Raw genomic sequence first — 18,680 nt, forward strand, 5'->3', positions numbered from 1 at the left:
CCCGCATACCATTACTCCGCATTTTTTACAACGCAGTGCAATTACTCCGCAATACCATGCCCCCGCAAACTTTTACCCCGCATATGACTTTACCACACATGCCATTAAAACACAAATGCATGTGTGGGGAAGTCATAAACTTAGTAAAAGTACTTACCATATATATATATATATGATATAGACACCAAATCCTGTCCACCAGAAATTGCTCCAGCAATTATTTCTAGGAATGGACCACCAGACAGGATACATTTTCTAAGGTGCGTTTATTTTGTCTATCCCAACATGACGGGTTTCAACCGGGTCTCCTCGGTCTTGATCACATACATTTTTTATATATATATATATATATCTATATATTTTTTTTTAATTAATCTTTACACCCTAACAACTAATCCCGCCCTGTTCCCTTCAAATGCCCCTGCACCCCAAAATCCTAACCCACCCCTACTCCTTAAAATACTCCTGTACCCCCAAACCCTTAAAAACTACACCTGTACCTCAAAACCCAAACAAACCTTGAACCCTAAAAATACCCCTGCACCCCAAAGCCTAAACCCACCCTGACCCCTTAAAATACCCATGAACCCTAAAACCTAAACCCACCCTGACCCCTAAAAATACCCCAGCACTCTTAAACCCAAACCCACCCTAAACCCTAAAAATGCCCCTGTACCCCAAAACCCAACCCACCCAAAAACCTAAAAATACACCCTGCACCCCAAAACCCAAACAACCCTGAATCGTAAAAATACACCCTGCACACCAAAACCCAAACCCATCATAAACCCTAAAAATACACCCTGCACCCCAAAACCCTAACCCACCCTAAACCCTAAAAAGGCCCCTGTGCCCCAAACCCTAAATCTACTCTCAACTTTAAAAATACCCCCTTTACCCCAAAGCCAAACTAAACCCTAGAAATGCCCCTGCACCCCAAAACCCAAACCCATCCTGAACGCTAAAAATACACCCTGCACCCCAAAACCAAACCCATCCTGAACCCTAAAAATACACCCTGCACCCCAAAACCTAAACTCCCCCTGAACCCTAAACATATCTCCTGTACCCCAAAACCCAAAACCACCCTAAACCCTAAAAATACCCCTTTACTCCAAAAACTAAATTCCCCTTAAACCCTAAAAATACCCCAGTACCCCAAAACCCAAACTCACCCTGAATCCTATAAAAAACCCTGTACCCCAAAATCTATACTATCCCTGAGCCCTAAAAATATCTCCTGCACCCCAAAACCCAAACCCACCCTAAACCCTAAAAATGCTCCTGTACCTTAAAACCTAAATACCCCCTTAAACCCTTAAAATACCCAACCACCCCAAAACCAACCCTGTACTCTAAAAATACCCTGTGCACCCCATAACCCAAACCCACCCTCAACTCTTAAAATACCCCTGAGCCCCAAAACATATACCCCCACGCCCCCAAACTAAAACCAAATACTTACCTTAAACTTAAATATTAAAAACATATGCTTTTACCATTCATGCTTTTACAACGAATTTCGTTGTAAAAGCATGCGTGGTAAAAGCATATAAAATGTAATGCCATGCGTTATTATAGTATCGCGGAGTAATGATACTTCGTTATATTGGTATGCGGAATGAAAGTTTTGTTGTAAAGGTGGTTTACCCTACTATACATGCACCCCCTCTGATGTTTAAGTGTTATGACTTAATTGATGCTTCAGCTTGCAGACTACAGTATTGCTATACTATACACCGCTGTAGAGCGATATACTGTTTGCAATGTTTGCACCTATGTACATTTTCAATAAAGAGTAAGTAAAAAAATATATATTTATATCAGGACCCAGTTAGTTCTCAGTCTTGGGCCAATGTACACATATGAATTAGAGCAAAGAGGTTATGCACAGGCGGAGCACAGAACCTAGCTTAGTTTTATTAAGAGGGGCTGTGCAAAGGCCTTCATTTAAAGAATGCTCTTTAACCTTGGGCTGGCTTCAATCTAGATCTTAAATGTTATATCCATTACAATAAAAAATGGTTTCTGCAGTGTACTAAAATACATCGCAGTTTAAATGCTATTGTGTAAGCAAGTAGATGTGGGGTTAAGGAGTCAAGAGTAGTACATCTATACATTCCTTTGATTGCTACCTTGACAAAATGTTGGTAGTCAATATTGCAGAGCTGATATATGAGCAGGTATTTTTGATCTTGGTATTGTGATATACAGCCGGCATCTCCCGATCTGATCGGTAGCACAACACCCACAGAACATAACTGAGCCACAGAAGATGAAGTTCTGGGGATTCTCAACTCGTGGTTGGAGCTTCTTGGAGGTTGGCAGGTCCTAAAATAGTTTCTGCACTAACAGGATCTCAAGAGAAGAACTAGAGTAAACGCACCAGCTGGTAACGAGAGCGCCCTATCGGCTTGAAAAGCATCACTCTGGATGGTAGGAGCAGCTTCTCAGGCATAGGCAGTGAAATATTTTAAAGATGGAACAAAGAGTCAGTGAGGTAAAAAAATAGTGGGTTTCCTTAAATGATATTACAGTTCCTCACCGAAGTACCTGAATGCCAAACGAATTAAATACATACCTCATCAAACTCCAGATTCTTCATCTTCCAATCTTCTCGTTATTTCCCCAACATAACATATCTTCATTCGGCGGAATATCCTTTTCAGTTCTTACCTCTGAACTTTGGAATGGACTATCAGCTAACTAAGGGGCATATTACCAAGGGCCATAGTCGGCGCTTTAGCGGGACTTTTTCCCGCTAATGCAGCGATAATTTTATCGCCCTATTACCAAGCTGTCGCTAACACCAGTTAGCGACAGCTTGTAGGCGATAGCGGGCATTTAGGGGCCCACTTTGCATGTCAGAGATAATTATCGCTAATGACATGCAAAGTGGGCGTGCCAAAATGTCAGCGACTGAAAACAGACGCTGCAATTGCTATCGCCTATGATCAACACAGGCGTAGTTTTGGAAATATTCGCGCTAAGCACGAATATCTCCAAAAGCTAACGCCTGCCCTGACCAGTTCTTAGCCATGTTATCCAATGAGAGGTGGATAACATGGCTAAGAGCATTGTCACGGTAATGCCTGAATATCGATGTATTGACAGCGATATTCATGCATTTCGCCTGTTTTTTATCACTCCTGAGATAAACCTTGATAATAGCAAGGTATCTCAGCGATAGAAACAGGTGAAGGGCGGCGATAGAACTATTCCCGCTAAGCCAACACAGCGATTATTATCGCTAGTTGTTGGTAATATGCCCCTAAAAGTCTATTTAATTTGTTTTCCTTTTCAGGAAGCAATCTAATGCGTTTGCCATTCCATGTTTATTTCCATTCAGAATGTCACTTTAATTGCTTTTAGTGACCTGAGACATTAGAATATAAGCAAGATTTAAAAATGTGAAACATAACATAATCTAACGTCAATATTTTAGCAGCCCTGGGGTCACTCCTCTGCCCCCAAGGTTTAAAGAGGGAGCTGACAGCACAGGAATCTATGAACAAAAGTGAATTCAGAACCAGGGTGGATTTATGAAAGAATGGATTACAATGTGGTTGGTACCTCATTCTATGAACACAAAAAGGCTTGACAAAAACAACATGGTCCATTTAATATGAAATACTTCAATACAGACCCAGAGAAGAAGAATCATATTCAGGCATTCTTCTGCAGAGCAACACATTTTCTGCAGAATAATTGATGCTCCTTCCGGTAAATTAGATGGCTCAAATTCAAGTACGTGCTTTTTCCCCATAAAACGAGGACCATCTGCTGTCTATAACATGGTTTATGGACTCCAGTGAATACGTGATATATCACTTATCGCTCACCTACCTATCAGATACAGTGAGATGAATGTTATGATAAAGCATTGGTTAGATCGGATTGGAAACGTGTACTAATGCACGGCACTAGTGTTTCAAGTAATAGGCACTTTTGAAAAATAGGTTGATTCTTTTTTTCCCAAACAGAGCTTCTCAAGTACAGTCTATTGATGACTTTCCCCCAGATGCATCAAGAACCCATTTTGCTATTCCTTAATAGCGAAAAATAACGATTCGCTATTAAGGAATAGCAAAATGCAATGCAAAAAGAAATCACTAAAAAAATTGCGATTTCTTAAAATTCCTTAATTGCGAGTCGCAAATTGCGAGTCGCAAGGAATACCTCCCCATTCATTTCTATGGGCCTAGAGGCCCATAGGAATGAATGGGAAGACATTCTCAATTTGCAAATCGCAATTAGCGAATCGCAAATTGAGAATGCGATTTCAAGGGTGCAGGGGTGTCCAAAGGACACCCTGTTGCACCCCTGAAATTGATCTGTGCAGATATGTTGCGCACACATGCTCTTAGGGCATATGTGTGCGCAACATGAAACTTTGAAAAATGTACTTTAGTGCATTTTTTAATGTTTTTGCAAATTACCATGAAGTTCAACTTCATGGTAATTTGCGAGCCCTATTAGCGAAAATGCTATTTTTTAAACTTTAATGCATTGCGTTTAAGGAATCTGAATTTGAGATTCCTTAAATGCAAGTAATCGCAATTTTGCGATTTCTTAATTTTCGATTTTTGCATTTGGGATGATGCATCCCAAATGCAAAAATACCGGTCGCAAAGGGGCAGATTCTGAGAATCTGCCCCTTTGCGAGCGGATTTTACCTTGATGCATCTGAGCCTTTATTCCTTTAGGTGTGTCTAATTCGGAAAGTCAGGCTTCTAAATGTTGATCTGCTGCTATTTGATGAAGCCAACGTTTATGGTATTCACAAAGAGTTCCAATAATAATATTGGAAATGTACAGCATTCCCAGGGGTGCTCCAATTCACAAAATTCCCTTATGCATATATGCAGAGTTGTAAATTTTTACAATGAGCTTTTTGCCGGAAAACCACTTGCTGTGTAGCCCGTTAAATATGGGGGTGCTCCAGTCCCACTCTGGAAAGGTAACCCTGCCTTTAACAAAAGTATATTTTCATATGTTTCCAGGGAGGGAACCTACCTGCAGCTGTTATGTGATTACATGTCAAGTATGCGTTTGTGTACTGTTTTGAAAATACACCATATCCTGCCCCAACCCTAAATTTATGATGAGAAAAAAATCTGTCACTGTGCCAGACCTTCCACACACTAATCTGAGTGCACTTTATGATCTTCAAATACATCATTCCGGATAATGTGGTTTTTCTTAGTCTATTTATTGTGTCTATGATTTTGGTAACCCATTGGCAAACTTTGTTAATCAAATAAAAAAGATTGCGATAGTCCGAATCTGTAATTTAAAATAAAAAATTGTTTTTCTGCGCACGCAAATACCACCTTGATGTGCAAAAACGAATTTTGAGCTGACAGTGTGCCTGCCTGTATTCACACGCCCACGTTATCAGAATGCACTGACAAAATGTAGCCTTGGCGTTTTATACCAAGGCACGCCTAACCTTTTCCACACTAATGTCCCCCACCTATCATTGTATCATTGTGTTAGTCGTTAGTCGTGTTATTCTTGTCTCCGATAAGCCACAGTAGCATTGAATCACAGGTGCGCGTGCACTTCAGTGCATGAGTGTGTGTGTATTTACATTAATACCCTCTGACAGACGTCTATGGTTACTGTGTCCCAAAGCTCTAAACAGGCTTCACTGAATAAGACAAGTATTTTAGAATCAGAACAAACCACTCCGCGGTAACATTTTTCACTTTTTATATTTTCGCTCTTTGAAATTGATGGGATGTATTATTATTATATTATTATTGCATTTTATTGAGCGCACAGCTACCCGGAGGTTTCCCGGCGCTTGCCTTGGGAACCCGTCCTGGCTTTTCCCTGTGAGATAGCCCCTACAGGGCATCCCCAAGGTGAAAGCCAGGCATCCCGCCACAGGGGGGCCGTTGTGGAGATTAAGCAAGCTTAATGCCCAGAGTTGCAGAGTGAGAACCCATGATTAGGTCAGGCACCGAAGCGAGAATTATCGAGTCCGTGGACATTTGAGCTCAAGACCCTGCCGCGTCGGGAATTGAACCCTGGTCCCGGGTCTGACCTCAGCTTCGGGGTCTGCCTGCTCTACACCGTGAGCCACACTTCTCCACGTATGATTTCTCTGCCTTGCCAACTCTCTGTGTGACCGGTTGTTTTGTTCTTACAAAATGTTTATTGCTTGTCGACCCCATGCGGGATTGGACAGACATGTCCATGCCGTTCCTTGATAGCGTCCGACCCTTTGCTCTGTACACAACAGAATGGAGTTTTTCTTTGAGACATTAAAGCATGATTTCCCTTCACAGCTCATCAAATGTCTTGGTCACCAAAATATTGTAGAAGGTTTGCTTCAGGACTCACTGGTCATTCCTAATGGCCATTTCAGATAACTTCCCTGTATGTGCCATTGTTATAAATCAAAATACAAAGAAAGGCACGGGCACAAATTCTATTTTTATTTACACCCTGCTAGTCCCAACATTTCGCTCTGATATGACCTTTCCACAGATTTTATTCCACTGTGAAAGTTATTTGCCGACTGTGGAGTTACAACTGCGTGAACCAAATCTGTATTTCTTTGTGGGACTATACCTGGGGCCTTATTTATGAAGGCCTTGCGCCACCGGTGCGTCACTTTTTCCCATTTTAAAAGTGACGCACCGGTGGCGCAAGGCCTTCATAAATAAGGCCCCTGGAGTCTACCAACTCTCACTAAGTTAAGAAAGTGTTTTTGTTTTCAAAACAATAACAAATCTAAATAACTTACATCCTATGATAAAAACCGCACAATGTTTCAGAACACATATTTAGCATTTCAGATGCTAGGCAAACTGTACTTTAAAAATAAAGCAGCTGGGGGCTGCAAGTGTTTTTATATGGCCTAGATCTAAGAAGGGTTGTGCAGGCAAGTACAGGGTGCTGCACAATTTTGCTGTGCTGGCAGGCCTTTTTAATGCCACCGTGTTAATACTCCCCTTTTCGACACAGTCCTCTGCGGCAAAGGGGTGTGCAATTTGTGTTTCTGTGGGCGTTCCACTGCAACACCCATTTCTTTTTGAGTCTGTCCCAGATTTACAAGGCTGAGGCAGCGCCAAAAACGAACGCCATGGAATACCAGGTGTTAGAATGGCTCAACGAGGACAGATTATTACCTTCTCCTAATTTGTTTGCTCTTTCCATGTGTGTCGCATTCTGCAGCACAAATAGAAGATGCACATCACCATTATTGATTGTTTATGTGCAGGAAGATGTCCCTTCCTCCACATACACAATTGTTCCTGCAGTGCAGGCATCCTTGCAACAGGTCTGCACTGGCGTTAGTCAGCTTTTATTGTGCCAGCTCTAGGAAACACAGGGGTGCACTGTATTCTGGTGAATATGGTGCATCCCGGTGTTTTGAAAACGTCAGAGCGCGGAGCTGCCAAACTTGGCACAGCTCTGCGTTCCAACATTTTCATGTGAATATGCCAATGTTTTGTTCAATGTACTTACAGACAGGCCCTGCGCAAAATATTAAGAAATAACCCGCTACCACTTATCTCGTTGAGTGGGTTGGAAGGGCAATGCTAAATTTCCACAAGGAAAGGAAATACAATGTACATTTGTTGATCAAGGAGACTGTAAGAAAAGGAAAATGATCACTATTCAGGATAATACTGTAGAATAGACATCATTAAATTCGTAGTTACATTTTATAATGATATACTCTAAGAGCATTTATATTTGTCATCATTTTGTTGCAGGATTTGTTTGCCCTGGACCTCGAACCCTACCGATACAGTGGAGTAAACATGACAGGGTTTCGTCTTCTCAACATTGAAAGCCCACAGGTTTCCTCAATCATCGATAAGTGGTCAATGGAACGGCTGCAGGCACCACCAAGACCAGACACTGGCCTGTTGGAAGGCATGATGACAGTAAGTGAAGAAAGGCAGGAAGTAGTGGGTCTTATGTGCTTTGGAAACATACGTATATGCATATATTTTGAATGTATATATATATTGAGAGTAGTTATCAGCCTACATCATCTTCATAAATATAAACATCCTCTTGTATGAGGGCTTCTGATGGAGGATAAACTGATGTGTTCCTAATTTAACAACTGCTTCTGAGAGGCCAGTACCCAACCTGCTTTTGATCATCTCTGCCCCAAGACTGGAACTGTTGCACAAAAGAGGTAAGAGACCACACACCTTCCTCATCCACACACTTCATTAACCCAATGGAAGAAAACAAATCCACTCTTGCAGCACTAGCCCTACATCCTCAGCCATATTAAGAAACAGCTCACATGCTCCAACACAAAAAGTCTCTCTTGTCTTTCATGATCATCAATGCACACTATAATCAAGCATGCGGCGGACCTCCTGCCACACAGCAATCTTTATGGTATGTTGACTCACATCTTTGATGAACTCCTACCGAATGTTTATAACACCCTTCTACTTGCACACCTACAGAAAATAGCTCACAGTCCCCTCATCATGCACAGAAGCTGCATCTCAGGGACTGCTCTTGTCCTGCCACACCCACATTTAAATGACACTCACCATGCCTTGTGCTGTAGTTGACATGCTACTCCACATCCTACCTCATCTACCACCCATCCAGCCAAACCTAATATTTCTTGGAAGGCTTCTGCAACGTAATATCTTTTACATACATTTTCCGCACTGACAAAGACTAATTTTATATCCCCCCACAACATCAACACCACAATAGGCTCCCATGTGACTATTTGCTCCTCACTCAAACTCACGTCTTATATCTCTATACTGACTCACATTTCTCAACGAAATCCTGGACCTCTATCATTTCATTGACTCATCTCTCTCGTTCAGACTGGAATGATCATCACACACGTTCAATCAATGTCATAAGGGATAGCTCAGACCCTCTTTCTTCACCCCAGATCCTCCAAAAACAACCATTTGATAAGAGACAAGACCATTGAGCACTATCTTAAATCAACATTAATGTACACCAGCTGACTAACATTCCCCACCCAAAACAACTATCATCAAACATTGGGCCATCAACCTCTCATATTCATAAACCTTCAATGCTAAAAGTATTTTTCCAGGAAACTAGAAACAATTTAGACCTCAAAGCTAAATGCATTCTGTGGAAATTCTTCATCTACCCCCTAAATCCAACAGCTATGGCAAAACCATGACAGAAATGGACAACCAAAGTGAAGTACTGTTCAAGGCAATCAAGCAATGAACCCATTCATGCCACTCTCCACATCATTGAAAGTCAAACATCAAGCACATTTTTAGCAAAATTAAAACCCTATGCCCCAGCATCAACCTTGCTAATCCGTACAGGATCATCCCTGTCATCCTCACCCTCAACATACTCACCGATCACTCTTCCCAGACCCTCACCACATAGTAGTCTATCCATGCACTCAAGATTACAGGGACTACTCAAAGATACATTTGACAAATAATTCTTATTACTTTTATCCTCCAATTCCTGGCACATAACATAGAGTTATGAGATGGACAGCAATTGTTGTATGTATGCAAAATATAAGTGTGACTCTTTATTGAAGTTCCAACAAAAAGGTTATGTTGTTCCTCTGGAATGAGAGGCAAGACAGGGAATTATGAACCAACCTGACCTGAAAGGGTCAAGGTTGGGAATCCATTACATTAGATTGTAATGCTCTCACACACCCATTCAGGTGTCATGCTTCATCATCAGGCTGCTCCTCGTCAGGTCGGCGGTGCAATATCCGACGGGCTCCCTGTAGTAGGGGCACTTTAATGAAGATCTTTTTCCAACAGCAGTCTGGTGAAGTGCGGGTGGGGAGGGCTCGTATGTGAAGATGTGTGTGATTGATGCAAGTGAATGTAAAATAGTGTTGGGAGTACCTACGAAAACAACTTTAAGCAGGGGGTCTCCTACCCTAAGTAAAAACAAAAACTATAAGGCGCAAAGCTGGGATAATGTCTCAGGTTGTGGCGCTCTTATAAGTAGTGGGTCAACATGTTTCTCGCCAAAAAAAAGTATTCTGCAGGTGATTGGTCAGGACCAAAAAAGTATAACTATCTACAACTAAAACTCAATAGGTGTTGTGGCTATGCACTCACAACAACCATAAAACTAAATAGTTGAATACCTGTTGGTGCAGGAATTACCTGTGGAGAGAGAATGCATCACATGGACCAATGTAGTATGATTGTAAGTGACTTCTCATCAAATTCTCTGTGTCAAACTGTCTCTCAGAAAGTCATAGTGAGCATCGAGCAATAAAAACAATTTAAAACCATTACAAACCACGGTGCCACACGGTGAATACATCAGGTGAGCAAACAGTGAATTCCACCTAATGTGACACACATGGAGGAAGCAGAACGAGGGTCTTACCTAGATCAATGGACTAGCCAGTCATCAAAGTACCCGGTAGGTTATACACATGAGGGGTTCCTCATGTACTAAAAACAAACAGGAAGATGGAGGAAGAGGAGATAATAGGCATATCACCCTAAATGCACAAGTATGCACACACACATGTTCAAGAGTGACCAACTGCTTCCTGTCAACTGGTCTTAGAAAAAAACCTCAGGTAAGAATATAGAGTATAGAGATTGGTCCACATACTGGTAAAATGAAATCTATTAAGCACAAATCATGTAAAGTACTCTGATTCGCTCTGTTTAAAGCAGGATGGTTTGTACTGGCATTGATGGTGAAGTTCAGCAAGATTAGTATTGAAGCGCTGTTCAATTAGTTAAACTCCTCTAAATATTAATATATACTAGAGAGACAGGTACATAGGTGAATGCACGGCGACAGGCACCTAATGAGTTTATGCCCTGGTCTGTGTACCACTGCTAAGCCTAAAATATGATGTCTTTATCCACGACCAGCAAACACAAGATTTCAACAAAGGGGCAGAATAATGCAGGGTGCCGGGCGCTTTCAGTTAAATCCGAAATAATCAGCTAGAGAGTTGTGGAAAGGGACGATGGAGCCTATAACAGCCTTTCTTCACTCGGTCGGCTTTAATTACGGAGTCCCACCAAAATCAGGCTGTGCATATTTAAATCAACCCCCATGTTACAAACGTTACCCCCTGCGTACTGTGAGCGCTAAAGGGACTCCACTCAATCCCGGTATTGCAAACATAACCCCCTGCGTACTGTGAGCGCTAAAGAGAATACACCTTCCTCTAGGAGGTACTCTCCAGGGCAGGCGCTAGGCATGGGCAGTGTGGGCAGCGGCCCAGGGCCTCGCGCTCTTCCAAAGATTAGGGGGCCCCCCCATCAGTGTGAAAGGCCACACTTTCATATTAGCCAACCTATTCTTGCGAGGCCCCCTGCCCCAGCTGATCATATTACATCATGAACTTGCTGGCGTGGTGACATTCCTGGGGGTGCAGGGGTTGGGGGAAGGTACAAACTGAATGGGGGATAGCACACCAGCTGGGCCAGCAATTATCTCGGCTCAGTGTCAGAGGCAGGCAGCGCCTCAGTTAAGTATCAGCCATTCTAGGCCCTTTGTTTCCAGGGGAAGGCGGATACAGGTAAGAGGTGGTGGGTGATGGGTGGAGGGGGCAGTCAGATCAACTTGTTTTTGACCTTTCTTTGTGTATAAACTATGTGTTGTGAGAAGTGTGTCCTTACTGTTTCATGGCCCAGGGGAGGGGGCCCCCTCCCTGGGCCTTGAAGCACTGGATCAAGCTGCAAGGTTCAGGTGTGGGGGCCCCCTTCCCTGGGCCTTGTAGTAATTATGCAGTGCTAGGGTTGGATTGGGACTGAAATTCAACAGGTACCCCTAACCTCTTACCTTGTCTTTTAGGGGCCCAGCGGGGCTGGCTGGCAGCTGATTACATCTTAGGCGCCTAGCGGTAGTGGCCGCCATCTTGGATTGGGCTGGTTCGCCCAACCCCACCCACGCCACTCCCCCCACGCTGCTCCTCTATTTAGGAGTGATCCCCAGTCTCCCCGGCGATTGTGAGCAGCCCGGTGGCAGTGGGCTTGCTTGCAGGAGCTGAGGGCTGCGACTGAGCATTTTATGTTACTTTTAGCGCGTTGTCACGCTGACCAAAAGCGGCGACACGCATTAGCTTTTAAAATCGTATTTTTTCTGTCTAACCTGTACTGAAATTCAACAGGTACCCCTAACCTCTTACCTTGTCTTTTAGGGGCCCAGCGGGGCTGGCTGGCAGCTGATTACATCTTAGGCGCCTAGCGGTAGTGGCCGCCATCTTGGATTGGGCTGGTTCGCCCGACCCCACCCACGCCACTCCCCCCACGCTGCTCCTCTATTTAGGAGTGATCCCCAGTCTCCCCGGCGATTGTGAGCAGCCCGGTGGCAGTGGGCTTGCTTGCAGGAGCTGAGGGCTGCGACTGAGCATTTTATGTTACTTTTAGCGCGTTGTCACGCTGACCAAAAGCGGCGACACGCATTAGCTTTTAAAATCGTATTTTTTCTGTCTAACCTGTACTGAAATTCAACAGGTACCCCTAACCTCTTACCTTGTCTTTTAGGGGCCCAGCGGGGCTGGCTGGCAGCTGATTACATCTTAGGCGCCTAGCGGTAGTGGCCGCCATCTTGGATTGGGCTGGTTCGCCCGACCCCACCCACGCCACTCCCCTCACGCTGCTCCTCTATTTAGGAGTGATCCCCAGTCTCCCCGGCGATTGTGAGCAGCCCGGTGGCAGTGGGCTTGCTTGCAGGAGCTGAGGGCTGCGACTGAGCATTTTATGTTACTTTTAGCGCGTTGTCACGCTGACCAAAAGCGGCGACACGCATTAGCTTTTAAAACCGTATTTTTTCTGTCTAACCTGTACTGAAATTCAACAGGTACCCCTAACCTCTTACCTTGTCTTTTAGGGGCCCAGCGGGGCTGGCTGGCAGCTGATTACATCTTAGGCGCCTAGCGGTAGTGGCCGCCATCTTGGATTGGGCTGGTTCGCCCGACCCCACCCCGCCACTCCCCCCACGCTGCTCCTCTATTTAAACGTCCCCCATGTGTCAGCGCAGCGGACGAGCGCAGCGGGCACGCCGTAGGCTCGCCGGAGTCAAGCCAGAGTCCTGCCCGTCTGCGCCCGTCCGCGGCAGGCCGGGGCAGGGGGCACCCCCCTATGTCCTCCTGCTGTCATACACTTCCTCTGACCTCCTCTCTCACTGGATCCCAGGTACCATTAGTCCTACAGTGTCCAACTCACTACAAAACCTAAGTCTCCTCGTGAGCCCCCCCGTTACTCCACCCGCCGCTATTCAAAGTTGTCTCCCCCGGCCTTGTGCCGTTGATCCTACTCACTCCCTTTTACCTGCTCCCCACACGCCGATTTATAACACCACTGCTGCGCTCCTTAACACCAGGTCTGTCGTCAGCCATCAGCATGAGCTATTCGATTATCTCGATACCCACAATCCGGATCTCTTGTTTCTAACAGAGACCTGGCTCAAGGCGGACTCCCTTCCCAACGTCTTAGCCGCACTCCCGCCCTCATATTCCATCATTCGAGCGGATCGCCCGGAGGGTAGGAGAGGCGGCGGAGTAGCCTTGATTACTCATTCTGATTCCCACTTTCAAATCCTCCCCTCTCCCCCCATCTCTGAGGTAGACTGCTTAATAATTCGTGCTAGCTCCCACTCGACCCCCCTTACTGCTGTTCTCATTTATTGCCCCCCTCACGCAACATCCAACTTTGTTTCCAGCCTTCAGGACATCCTTGCCACACTGGTTATTAACAACTCCTCAGTGTTGGTGTTGGGTGACTTCAATTTTTGGCCCAACGATCCTGCCGAAAGCCCCCTTTCTAAAGACTTCACCAGCCTTATGACCAGCCTTAACTTTCTACCCCTTGTTCACAGCCCCACCCATGTTCACGGCCACTCGCTAGACCAGGTGTGTACCCTAAATATCCCCACTACTCCCCCGGCCATCTCCCCCTGCCCCTGGTCGGACCATTTTTTAATCTCCTTTTCTCTCGCGTTAGCCCCAGCGCCCAAACCCCCTCTCCCTAAGAACACCTGGATCAGAAAATGGGGTAAGGCAGACATGCCATCTTTCTGCTCATCCCTAGCCAACTCCTGCCCTGACCTCTCAGGCCTCGCCGCCCCGGACTAGCTGACTACCATCGATGGCTGGCTGACTCGGGCAGGCGACGACTTTGCTCCCCTGAGACGGATCACGGTTAAGCGAGCCCATGCCGCTAACCGCTGGTTTACCCCTGATCTTAAGGAGAAGAAATTAGCTGCACGCAGAGCAGAGCGTGCATGGAGAAGAGAATACTGCCCCGCCAAAAAATCTACCTACCTTTCTGTGCTTAAAGCATATAAACAAAGCATACTCGATGCTAAGACCCTGTTTTATTCTAACAGGATACTGGCAGCTGAATCTCAATCCAAAGAGATTTTTGCTACAGTACATGAGCTCGCCTCTTCCAACAGGGCCTCGGCCTCGATTCCCCCTTCCCAACCGCTTTGCGACTCACTCAACGATTTCTTCGTTGATAAGGTCGTAAAGATCAAGGCTAATATCCCTTCCCCTTCCCCCACCTTCATCAATCCCTCCCCTCCCGCCATCATTTCCAAATTCACCTCCTTCCCCCCTCTGACCATAGCCACACTTTCTCCCCTGCTCCAAAAGGTAAAGTCAGGTTCCCCCCTAGACTTTGCCCCTGCTCACATTTTGCGAGAAGTCTTCCTACATTGTCCTACCCCCCCCTCACACTTTTAAACGACTCACTCAACTCTGGAGTGGTCCCTACTGCCCACAAATTTGCGGCAGTCATCCCCATCCTAAAAAAACCCGGTGCTGACCCTTCATCCCCTTCTAATTACCGCCCCATCTCCCTTCTACCTTACCTGGCCAAGGTTCTAGAGACCCATGTAACCAGCACCCTGAGTACCTACGTGGAAACCAACCACTGCCTCTCCCCCCGGCAGGCGGGCTTTCGCCCCCTTCACTCCACGGAGAAGGTAGTGATCTCAGTGATGGACAGCCTACGCGAGGGCATTGATACCAACCTTCCCCAGGCCCTCATTCTCTTAGATCTATCCGCCGCTTTTGACACGGTGGACCACTCCATCCTTCTCACCTGTGTCAAGGCGGCGGGCATAGAGGGCCTGGCCCTCGCCTGGCTTAAGTCCTTCCTGAGTGACAGGGCTCAGGCAGTCCACCTTGCTGGTTTCACAGCTGCCTCTCGTAAGGTTGCATGCGGAGTCCCCCAAGGGTCCTCTCTTTCCCCTCTTTTGTTTAATTTATACATCTACCCCCTTATTTTTATGTTACAGCAGCTGGAGGTCACGGTGTTCAATTACGCCGATGACCTCCAGCTAATCTTCAACCTCTCCCACTCCTCCTCTTCCTCCTCCAACGTCCAATCCGTCATGTTGTTCATCCAGGATTGGATGAACTGCAACCACCTCAAACTCAATCCGGACAAGACGGAGTTAGTCTTGACCAGAGGTGGTTGCAGTCCTTGGTCCCCTTCCCACTGGCCCTCCTCACTTGGTGCTCCCCCGCTTCCAGTTCCCAAGGTGAAGACCCTTGGCATCTTCTTGAATCCTTCACTTTCTGTTCACTCTCAAGTTAATTCGGTTGTTTCCTCCTGTTTCTTTTCCCTCAGAATCATTAGGAAGATCTCTCGCTTCTTCTCCCTACCTGCCCTAAAAATTATAGTGATGGCCATGGTGCTCTCGCGCCTCGACTATGGGAACATCATCTATAATGGCGCTCCAGCTTACGCCATTCGCCGCCTGCAGCTAGTGCAGAACCAGGCTGCCCGCCTGATTCACGGCCTGCCTAAATACCATCGAGCCACCTCCCTATTGCAAGCCTTGCACTGGCTGCCGGTGAAAGAACGTGCCTTGTTTAAGCTTGGTTGCACCACTTTTCAGGCTAAAATGGGCACCGCCCCGGAATTCATTTGCTCAGCCATCACTCCCTATGCGCCAGGTAGAGAGCTTAGGTCCACTCATCAGGCCCTGTTAACCATCCCCCGCTTCAGCAAGAAAAAGACTGGCGGTACGAAATTCGCAGTGCTTGCTCCTGCGTTTTGGAATTCCCTTCCGACGGAACTCCGTATGTCTTCCTCCTACATCGAGTTCCGGAAGGATCTCAAAACTCTTCTCTTTTCCCGAGCCTACAATGCCTAAATCCCCCTCCGCTCTTGCCTGCCTCCTCACAACCCAACAGCGCCAAGAAACCGCATGGTAGAAGTGCGCTATAGAAATGTTTTTAAATTCAAATTCAAGGGAGTTATTCGGCTGGTGCCAGAGGCCCAGTCCCTGAGGCTTAAGTGGGCTGTTTTTTTTCCTCATTTATGTTGAGGCTTGCTCTGCTGCTGTGAACTCGAGAGGCCTCAGCAGCTTCTTCCACTGCCCATTTTCATATAAATAATTCGTTTTTCGATTTGTCCTTGAACAGCAAAAGAACTGAATGGTTTTTGGGATTGATTTAATATTAAATGTTCAATCTTGGTGCTCCATGTAAAGCAAGCATTTGCAATGCAATAGGTCTCGCATTTAAGCGCGTTTGAGCTATTGACATTGTAAATGACAATGCCTTTTTATTTATATTTTGGTTTTTTAAACATAAATAAGAGGCATAGTCATTTACAATGCTAATAGCTTAAATTCGCGCAAATGGGAGACCTATTGCATAGTGAATGCTTGTTTCCTTCTGGCACTCCGAGCGCCACAGAAGGGAAGTAAAACTACAGGTCCCAGAACGCACATGTGTGAGGCAACTATAGAGCTCTAAGTATCTGCTTGATGCCTTCCTACTAAGTCTAGTTAAGCATATTAGTTGCACAGAGAGCCAGTGATAGCACTGTCCACCTTTGGAGCTGAAATCATCCATAACAATTACTCATTGAGAATTATCATGGCATACTCATCCTCCTGTGTAACCTTTGACCCACAGTGTGTCCGCCTTGCATGACATCTGGCACTGAAAGTGAGAGACCAACTTCACCTCTCTATTAATTTTTGAACTTCCAAAGACTCTTATTTTGCAGCCATATTTAAGTATTATGTCCCTTGTGGTTCTCACTGAGTCATGGATTATGAGCCTGTGGTCCCAGACCAGTTATCTAATCTGCATAATGAGGCTTTTTGTCCGTAATTTAAAAAGAGAGAAGTCTGACAATACCATCTGCATGTATGTATTAAGCAGGTATATCGCTCCTTGGTACGGGGCCTGTCCTTTCACCAAAAACACACGATGTAGCATGCAGCCTTTCAATAAAAGAGACAAAAATAAACACACCCAGCCAGCAGTGGTCTGCAGTACTTTATTTATAGCTGGCAGAATAGTTTCAAAGAGCTGAGCAGTGAGTGCTTAATTTGTAGCAACATAAGTGCAAGGGCTCTCATCAGGCGGTCACTGCAGCTTGCACCACACAGTGCCCTCGCCACGCAGCCAATTTTAGTAACAACACAGCTACTAACCATCACACTACTGCAAGCGTGATAATTTGAACTATTTCAGGCCTCCAAAGCTGTAAGAATGGCTTGGATGGCAGGTACGCCTGGCTGGTCTGGCTTGTCTGTGTACCGACCAATCACAATGCTGCCATTGCAGCCTTGAGATTGGCTTATGGGAGGGAGGCTTCCTGTTCTGTTCTTGTTGCAGGAGAGCAGGTCAGGAGCAGAGACGACGCGAGACCTGGGAAGGTAAGTTTATTTTATTTTTAAATTACGCCCCCGTGCGAACACCTACGTGACCGCCCACTCGCGCATCAGGCCGGCCGCGATTGGATGTTACATGCAAATTCAAGGGGCATCACATCTTTCTTTTCGCCCGGGGCCCCAGAAGTCTAGGACCGGCCTTGGTACTCTCTGTTCGCACGAAGACTATAGAGCTACCCACTCCTACTAGGTCCGGGTGGTCGAGTGGTGTAGGTCTGCCGTGTATTTAGGACTTCACTTCGTTTCCGGGAGGCGGGAAGTGAGTGTATTAAGTTTAAATGTATCTAACGCTGTCCTTGAAAGGCGGCCATCTTAGAAGGAGGTTATTAATGAGTATGTAAGGACAATCAATGTATCCATCTCTGTTCTTTCAAAAACAGGGCGTGCTTGTTGATGTTCGTGAATGTTTCTAACACCACCCATTTAAGTGTGTCAGGTGAATTGTGTTTCTCCAGAAAGCAGGTGCACATTTTCGTGTTTAATCTTTGACATCGGATGTTGCTCTGGTGTTCAGCAACACGTGTTTTGATGGTGCGGGTTGTCATACCTATATATTGTAAATTACAGGGACAGTTCAGCTCTTCATTGAAGTTACAAATAGCTGAATTATCTCATTCAGTCCTAGATATAGGTTTGATGAAGATGCAATATACAGATCTATGAACAAAAGTGGTTTCATGCGTCAGTTTAAGACATTAGATACCAATTAATATTAAGGGGCCAGTTGTAATGTGGGCATTGGAGTCTTGAGAGCACTCAATGGTGAAATGTACCCTAAACTACATAGTAATGTTACAGTCCATAAAACCAAAGTTCCTCCAAAGGAAAACACCTGTGTTACAAGCATGTGTTTTTAGCTCAATCACAGAGTTGTGAGTCGGAATGGAGTAATAGGTGTAAGGGAAAAAACATTGCACTAGTTGGAAGTCATGAGAAGTTAAGAGGGAGGTCACATTTGACTACCACAGAATAGGACACAAATGAAAGGAGCCACAAGTCGTTTTTGCAAAGGGGGTGTTAAAATGACG

At 45.3% G+C, this 18,680-nt stretch overlaps 1 protein-coding gene across 4 annotated transcripts in view; it reads left to right on the top strand.

Annotated features, from left to right (window-relative positions):
- GRIK1 (glutamate ionotropic receptor kainate type subunit 1) overlaps nucleotides 1-18,680 on the top strand; it is a 959,769-nt gene that overhangs the window by 583,122 nt on the left and 357,967 nt on the right. For all 4 annotated transcript variants that reach the window (XM_086934009.1, XM_086934011.1, XM_086934010.1 and 1 more), the window contains exon 6: nucleotides 7,734-7,907. In XM_086934009.1, coding sequence (XP_086790135.1) covers nucleotides 7,734-7,907 — 174 coding nt within the window. The remainder of the gene's footprint in view (nucleotides 1-7,733; nucleotides 7,908-18,680) is intronic.

This window comes from Lissotriton vulgaris, chromosome 8 (genome assembly GCF_964263255.1).
Source record: "Lissotriton vulgaris chromosome 8, aLisVul1.2, whole genome shotgun sequence".
Lineage (NCBI taxonomy): Eukaryota > Metazoa > Chordata > Amphibia > Caudata > Salamandridae > Lissotriton > Lissotriton vulgaris.